Source organism: Asparagus officinalis, chromosome 4 (assembly GCF_001876935.1).
Source record: "Asparagus officinalis chromosome 4, Aspof.V1, whole genome shotgun sequence".
Classification (NCBI taxonomy): domain Eukaryota; kingdom Viridiplantae; phylum Streptophyta; class Magnoliopsida; order Asparagales; family Asparagaceae; genus Asparagus; species Asparagus officinalis.
This window is the reverse complement of record NC_033797.1, coordinates 8,580,818-8,589,626: the sequence shown is the minus strand read 5'-3', so window position 1 is coordinate 8,589,626 and position 8,809 is coordinate 8,580,818. Positions and strand designations below refer to the sequence as shown.

The following is an 8,809-nucleotide window of genomic DNA, read 5'->3' as shown; positions in this document are numbered from 1 at the left end:
GATTATAAATTGTAAAGAAAAATGATAATCTCAGAAATTCACAAACACAAACACAAAGTTTTATACTGGTTCTAGCACATTCTTGTAAAGTTCTATTTTTTCTTTCTACAACTCTATTTTGTGGAGCAGCACGAGGGAAAAAAAGTATGTGATATACCATATTTATCACAAAAATTTGTAAATAATTCATTTTCAAATTCACCTCCATGATCACTACGTATAGAGATAATAGAAGTAGATTTTTGATTTTGAATTCTTTTGTAAAATATAGAAAACTCATTAAAAGCTAGAGATAATAGAAGTAGATTTTTGATTTTGAATTCTTTTGTAAAATATAGAAAACTCATTAAAAGCATCTTTTTTATGTTTAAGAAAAATTACTCATGTAAATCTAGAATAATCATTAACAAGAACAAATGCATATCAACTTTCATTTAAAGATGCTACTCTAGAAGGACCGAAGAGATCTATGTGAATTAATTCTAATGGTCTACTTGTAAATATTATATTTTTAGATTTGAAAGAAGATTTGTGCATTTTTCCTTGTTAACATGCATCACAAAAATTATTTTTAAAAGACATCTTAGGTAAACCATTTACTGATCAGTTTTAGAAATCTTAGAAATGTGTTTAAAGTTAACATGTCCAAAACGTTTATGCCATAAAATAGAATCATTAGATGATGAAATAAGACAATGTTCATTTGAAATATTTTTCATGGATAAAACATATATGTTATTCTTTCTATGGCCTTTAAAAATAATAGTAATTAAATCAATATTATAAATTAAGCAAGATTCTTTTTCAAAAACAATTTTAAAACCTTTATCACAAAGTTAACTAATACTAAGTAAATTATGTTTAAGACCATCAACTAATAGAATATTATCAATAATAGGTTTGTTTGGATTACCGACAGATCCAATATCAATAACTTTTTCTTTGTTGTTATCTCCAAAAATAACGGTACCACCAACCTTGTTTTGAAAAGATAACAATAATTGTATGTTTTCAGTCATATGTTTGGAACAACCACTATCTAAAATCCACCTATCTTTCTTGGGTACCTGAAATAATAAACATTTACAGTTTTGGTACCCATACTATGTTGGGTCCTTTAAATTAGCCTTTAGGAAACCAAACCCATGAAGAGTTTGATTTGCCTAAATAGTTAGTTGATAAACAAATATTTTTAATAAAATCAGAAATATAAAAATTCTTATGTAAAGAAGTTAATTCTTTTGGAACCCAAATAGAAAAGAGTTTTGATTTCTTTTTACACAAATTTTCATTTCTATATTCATACAAATCACAAGAAGGTTTTACAAAAATTGTTTTTATCGGTTTATTTTTATTAAATTGAAAACCTAATCCTTTTGTCTTTTGTGATTCTTTTTGAAAAGAAAGTATATTATTAAGATTTTCTTTATCTTTATTGAATTTGCTTACATTCAAACATATATCCTCATATTTTGATTTAAAAGAAGAAATATCTTTATCTAAACTATTAATGCAAAATTTTAAATCATTACATTCTGATTTTAAATAAATATTCTTATTAGATAAACATTCATTTTCTTTAAGCAAAGAATAATTTTCTTCTTTTAATTCAATTACTTGAGAATTAGAAATAGTAGAGGAATTTAAATCAGAAATTTCTTCAAGTAATCTTTTATTTTCACCTTTAAGAAAATTATGTGAAGTCTTTAATCTCACAAAAGTTTCATATAATTCATTGAAAGCATCTAAAAGTTCTTCATTGTCACTTACTTCATCTTGTGCCATAAAACACATGTAAGCACTTTCTTTTTCTTCAATTTCTTCATCTGAAGATGACTCATCACTATCATCCCAAGTGACTGTCATTGCTTTTTTTTTTGTTATTTTGAATGTTGTTGAAGTTGTTGAAATAACTCAATTTTTGCTTATTCTTCAACATTGGACAATTTTTTTTCATATGACCTGGTTTATTACACTTAAAATAAAGAGGGTTATTTAAAATTAAACTCTTAGATTTAAAATTACCTCGTTTTATAAATTTTTAAAATTTTCGTGCAAACTTGCCCATTTCTTCATCATCATCATCTGAACTTTCTTTATCGGAAATAGTATTGAATGCAAGTACTTTCTTGTTCTTTGTTTCTTCATCATTCTTTCTATCTTCAATTTAAACTTCATATGCCATAAGATTTCTGATAAGATTTTCAATCGTAAGGGTTGACAAATCATTGGCTTCTTCAATTGCGGTAACTTTCTTTTCCCATTGTGGAGTAAGTGATCGGAGTATTTTTCTTACCATCTCTACTTGTGTGTATGTTTTTCCAAGACCAATGAGAGAATTTGTGATGTCGGTGAATCTTGTGAACATTTCTCCAATAGTTTCATTTTCCTTCATCTTAAATAATTCGAATCTGTGTACAAAAATAAAAATTTTAGATTCTTTAACTTTATTTGTACCTTCATGAGTTACCTCAAGTGTATGTCAAATATCATATGTAGATGTGGCCGTTGACACCCTATTGAACTCATTCTTGTCAAGTGCACAGAATAGTGCATTCATAGCTTTGGAGTCCAAATTTACATTGTTCCTTTGAGATGTAGTCCATTCTAAAAAAGGAGTTGTAGGCTTCTCATATTTTATTTCCATAACGTTCCAAAATTCGTAGCCAATTGATTGAAGGTAAATTTTCATTCGACACTTCCAATAGTTGTAGTTCAGACCATCGAACATTGGTGGACGATTTGTAGAGTGATCTTCTTTGAATTGTGATGTATTTTTTTACTAATGCTTTGATGCAGGGGGAGTAAAAGATTTTATTTAACGATTTTATGCAGGGGAATTAAAATTTTTATATCTTAATAACATATATTTGTCATCCTCAAAAAAGGGGAGAATGTTAGGAATCTTGACCCCAAGATTAGTTTATTTTGATGATAACAAATATTATATATTGTGTGTATTATGTACTAACATTTGTTTTACAGTATCAGAGTTATATCAACAATTATATTCAAAGAGATACTCAAGACATAGATGAGTTCAAGGCAAAATAAAAGAAAGAAGAAGATATACTTTATTGTCAAAATGTAATTTTATATTTTCTTTGCTTAGAAATTTGTACAAGCCTTGATCACTCACACACATGCACACACATAGTGTTAGTTAACAATAGAAATCCCCTATGCTACCATTAGAGTTTATAGATATTGAGTGAGTCTTAAAATATTTTATTTATACCCCTTAGTAATTAGAATCTGGAAAAACTCAAAAGATTAAAGTTATAGGTCTCTTCAAGAGCTTTCTAACAAATCTTAAATCACCTCATTCTGATACCGGATGAAAAAGTTACAGTCAAAATACTGAAAAGAAAATTCCAGAATCTGAGTTTACAGTGTAGTCGACTACTAAGCAATTTTTTGACTTCACAGAGTCTGTTTAGACTCAGTGTAGTTGACTACTATGACTTATAGTCGACTACAGATGCAATTTTTCCAGATTTTAGGTTTTGAATAAGTGACTGTTTATAGCCGTTTTGTGTATGTTTTTAGGGGTTAAAAACTTGTCTTTTTAAGGGCTATAAATAGGCTATAAGTTCAGAAATTTGCACAACTAATTCATACACATAAGATCAAACATTTGTGCATATTCACTCTCTAGTTTTCCAGATTTTCATGCTAAGTGTAAAGCTTCCGCGGATTTTTATAAGAACACACTCTATTCTTAAGGGTCACGATCCTACACTTGGTATACATAAGCAAAATCAGACCCTACACATATTTCATAATTAGACGCCTCATAGCAGGTTACAAACTCAGCTGCCATAGTGGATAAAACTATGAGTGTCTGCTTAGCACTCTTCCAGGATATAATTCTTCCAGCAAGCAGGTAGATATAGCCTGAAGTAGATTTCATGCTATATTAGCATCCAGTAAAATCGGAGTCAGAATACTCAATGATCTCTAACTAGTCCGACCTCTGATACGAGAGCATGTATTCTTTTGTTCTCTACAAATACCTCAAGAGTCACTTGGCTGCTTTCCAGTGATCCATTCCAGGATTACGTAAGTATCTTCCCAACATTCCAATCACGTACGCAATATCCGGATGCATACATACTTAAATATACATTAGACTCCCTACTACTGACGCATAAGGAATCTGCTGCATCTCTTTAATCTCAAAGTCATTCTTAGGGCATTAATTGAGATTGAATTTATCTCCTTTAGCTACAGGAGTGTTGTCTAGTTTACAATTTTGCATGCCAAACTTTGTAATAACATTATCGATATAGCTCTTTTGTGATAACCTAAGTATACCTCGAGAGCGATCCCGATATATCTGTATGCCCAATACAAAATAGACGTCCCCAAGATCTTTTATCTTAAATTTCTTTGAGAGAAATCTCTTGGTTTTGTGTAATAAGCCTATATCATTGCTAGCAAGCAATATGTCATCGACATATAAAACCAGAAAAATATGTTTACTCCCACTAAACTTGTGGTATACACAATCATCGACTACATTCATCTCAAAACCAAATGAAATGATAGCTTGATGAAACTTATAACACGACTGACGAGAAGCTTGCTTAAGCTCATAAATGGATTTCTTCAATTTGTAAATCATCTTCTTTGCATCTCCCAATACAAAGTTTTCTAACTGTACCATATAAATTGTTTCATCAATATCGCCGTTGAGAAACGCACCCTTTACATCCATCTGATGTAGCTCAAGGTTAAAATGTGCCACAAGTGTCATTATTGTTCTGAAAGAGTCTTTCGATGAAACCGGAGAGAAAGTCTCTTTATAGTCAATGCCTTCTTTCTGTGTAAAGCCTATAGCAACAAGATGAGCTTTGTACCTCTTCACATCGCCTTTCGAGTCCCCCTTGGTTTTAAATATCCATTTACAACTAATGGGCTTCGTACCTTCAGGTAAGGGGACAAGGTCCTAAATGTTATTGTATTTCCTCATTCATGACATCAATCCACCATTGAGATTTAGAACTTCCATGGCTTGATGGAAGTTGGTAGGATCATCTTCCACTATACTGATGTTCTCCTTATGTTCTTGAAGGAATATAATGTAATCATTTGGAACCGCATTTCTCTTTTCTCTAGTAGATCTTCTTAATGGCACAGGTTCTTGAGGTGGTAGAGTTTGTTCTTCTGGAATAATTTCTGGAATAGGAGTCTTGATTTGGATCTGTTTCTTGAAGAATGTCAGGAATGAAAGTCTGATCAATGTCAATAGCAGCTATAGGAATATTAACATATTCCTCTTTAAAGACATCGTCCTTAACCTTATCTCCCCCCCCCCCCCACAACCCCCCCCCCCCCCCAAACTCAACATCCTCAAAGAACCGAGTGTTTTCCGTCTCAAATATTAACTTGGAAGCAGGATCATAAACTTGTAACCCCTGGATCTCTCAGAGTAATCAACAAAGTAGCAGCTGACAGTTCTAGAGTTTAGTTTCTTTTCATGTGGCTTATAAGGCTTAGTCTCAGCTGGACATTCCTAAATGTGCAGATGCTTCAGACTAGCCTTTTTGACCATCCAAAGTTCATAAGGGGTTTTATCAGTCGCTTTAATGGGTACTCTATTGAGTATATAAGCTACAGTCTTTAATGCTTCTCCCCATAAAGATTCTGGTAAGTTAGAATGACTAATCATGCTCCTTACCATATCCTTGAGCATTATGTTTCGTCTTTCGATAACACCATTCATGATAGGAGAACCAGGCTTGGTGTACTGTGGGACGATACCGCACTCATCTAGAAATTTAGTAAATTGTCCTGGACGTTGTTCACTTGAACCATCATATTTGTCGTAATACTCACCTCCACGGTCAGATCTGACGCTTTTGATACTTTTGTTGAGTTTGAGTTGGTTCTCAACTTCAGCTTTGTAAGCTTTGAACATGTTCAGTGATTGAGAGTTTTCATGTATAAGATAAATGTAGCCATAACGTGAAAAATCGCCTATGAACATGATAAATATTATTGACCATTCCAAGAAACTATAGGGAATGGTCCGTAAATATCTATATGTATCAGTTCTAAGACGTCTGTAGCCCTGTTAACATTGAACCTCCTTATGTTTGTTTGTTAATTTTTTCTTTACACCTCGAGTGCTTAATTGCAAGGTTTCATGATATGAAGTAACTATATCAAGCAAATAAAGATTATCAGCATAAGATAAAGAACCGGTACCAACCAGATTTGAATTCTAAAAAAGACTAAACTTTCCATTTCCAAAAGAATAAAAATAACCAAATTTGTTCAGCACAGAAATAGAAACCAAATTCCGTCTAAATGACGGTACTACATAAGTCTCTTTAAAATCCAAATAACAACCGGATTTTAACAATAACCTAAATATCTCAATTGCCTCAACTTCAACCTTCTTACCATCGTCCACATAGATGTATCTTTTACCATCACTTAGCTTTTGGTAGCTTAGACAATGTTACATAGACACACTGATATTAGTTATGGTAGCAGAATCTAACAACCACGTGTGTCTAGGTACCGAAGATAAATTAACCTCAGAACAAACAAAATTAAAAAGTATACATTTCTTTGCATGTCATGCGTGATAGTTGGTATAATTTTTCTTCTTATGTCCTGCAGCCCCACAGAAGAAACAACCATCACGGCATCACCATTATTTGCCTAGTGTTATTTCTTTTGTGGTTGAGCTTATGCAACTTTCTTATTTTCCATTCTTTTCTTCCCTTTGTCCTTGGAAGTACTAACCAAATGAGCACTTTATGTCTTCTCTTGCTTCAACATTTCCTCTTCTTGCACACAATGTGAGAGATAAGCTCATTAAGAAAATGAAGTCTCCTTTTGACAATTATAGCTCACTTTGAATTGATTGAATTATGTGGAACGAGATATAAAAAATAAATGCACAAGCAAGTCCTCAGAGAGTTCAAGTTTAAGTGCTTGCAGCTTTGAAGTAATATGAGACATCTTCATGATGTACTCTCTAATGTTCCATTTGCCCTTGTATCTCATTGAGATAAGATTTGTCAAAAGTGTACTAGTTTCAGCCTTTTTATTCTTAGCAAATTTTTTCTCAATGTCCTCAAGGAACTCTTTGGCAGTAGTTATCTTCTTAGACATAGTACCCTTGAATGCTTCTGGAAATGCCCTCTTCATGATCATTATACATATGAGATTTGACTTCTCCCACCTCTTCATGTCCCTTTTCTCATCAGTACAACTTTTGTCCGTAAGAGGTGTAGGAGAAGGAAGCATTAACGTAAGGTTGAGATCCATGACTCCGAGAACTATCATAACATTTTCTTGCCATGACTTGAAGTTGATGTTGTTTCCGCCGAAAGTTGATGTATTCATTGCGGCATTCATTACAACTTCAGTCGTTACAATAAAAATAAAAAAAGATAGTCTTTTTATAAGACTCCTACACAACGAAAAAAAATTACAACTCTCGTCAAAACAAACGTAGAGAGATCGTTTATCGATCTTCTGCTTATGCGGGATCTCTGCCTATGCCGGGGACATCGATATCCGTGGACCGCCTATGGATCAGATTCGGTTGTCGGAAAATTGATAGAGCTCCTGTCTCACTAACGAAGTATTTTCTTGAAGCGCTGAAATCGACCAAGCAAAATCAGTAGCTCTTCTCGAGATTAAGACCAAGCCTAATCTCGAGAAACGGACGGACGGGGGAAGATACGGGTTCAGATCCTTCGAAAGCCTTCCTCTTTATGCTGAAGTTCGCCGGGATCTGACTTGTATTCGTTATAAATTTGTGCTCCTTTGACTCCTTAATCCGGCAACACCTCGCCCTCTTGATAATAATCTATCCCTGTGAATTGAGCTCCTAGGCCTGTATTTATAGGCTTCGGTTGAGGGGGTTTTGAATAAGAATGAGTGATTTGATCTTATCTTCAGTTAATAACGGCCTAACCACGTTTGTATATGATATCTAGGCAATTAGGAACCTCTGGAACAGAAGAAACCGATCGAAACAGCCTAAAAATGCGTTTTAGAGGTTACAGACAGTTCTGGGCGCGAGACGGGTGGATCCGACCCTCCGCCGCGCGAGACGGGTGGATCCGACCCTCCGCCGCGCGAGACGGATGGATCCGACCCGCCGCCGCGCGGGTCAGTTTGAGATATCTTCGGTATTTTGGTCTTAACTCTCTAGTGAACAGAAGAAACCGGTCGAAACAGTCTAAAAATGCATTTTGGAGGTTACGAGCGGTTCTGGGGGTGAGACGGGTGGATCCGACCCTCCGCCGCGCGAGACGGGTGGATCCGACCCTCCGCCGCGCGAGACGGATGGATCCGACCCGCCGCCGCGCGGGTCAGTTTGAGATATCTTCGGTATTTTGGTCTTAACTCTCTCGTCCGACCTCGGATTGAGCTTGTTCAAGATACGTTGGAAAGCTGATAAAGATACCTACAACTTTTATCTTTTGAGTTTCCTCAGATTCAAATTGTAACATGGTATAAAACTAAATACCTCTTCTTTTTGCGGGCCACTTTGAGGTGTTCGACACTTTCTGACTTCTCCGGACTTGTATTGCTTATTTCGTCATTCCGTTGACTTGCATGCTTTGTTAACTTGTTTCACTTGCTTGTTATGTTCTTTATGGCACTTTGGATCTGCCTGACGGGCACATCGGGCACTTTGTTCGCCATTTCGTTTCATGCGCTTGTCGACGTCAGATAATCCTCTTAGACTCGGACAACGACGTTCGTCGTCTTCTCTCCATCTCGAGCTATGTGCGGACACCCATATGCATTTTTAGATGCCTACAAATGTCATTTA

The 8,809-nt window shown here is 34.7% G+C and overlaps 1 protein-coding gene across 1 annotated transcript; it reads right to left on the bottom strand.

Moving 5' to 3' along the window:
* On the bottom strand, window positions 6,136-7,365 carry LOC109838150. Its single transcript, XM_020406616.1, has 2 exons — window positions 6,919-7,365; window positions 6,136-6,165 (listed from the first exon to the last, which is right to left on the bottom strand). The coding sequence occupies exons 1-2, from the start codon at window positions 7,363-7,365 to the stop codon at window positions 6,136-6,138; spliced, it is 477 nt and encodes a 158-aa protein (XP_020262205.1).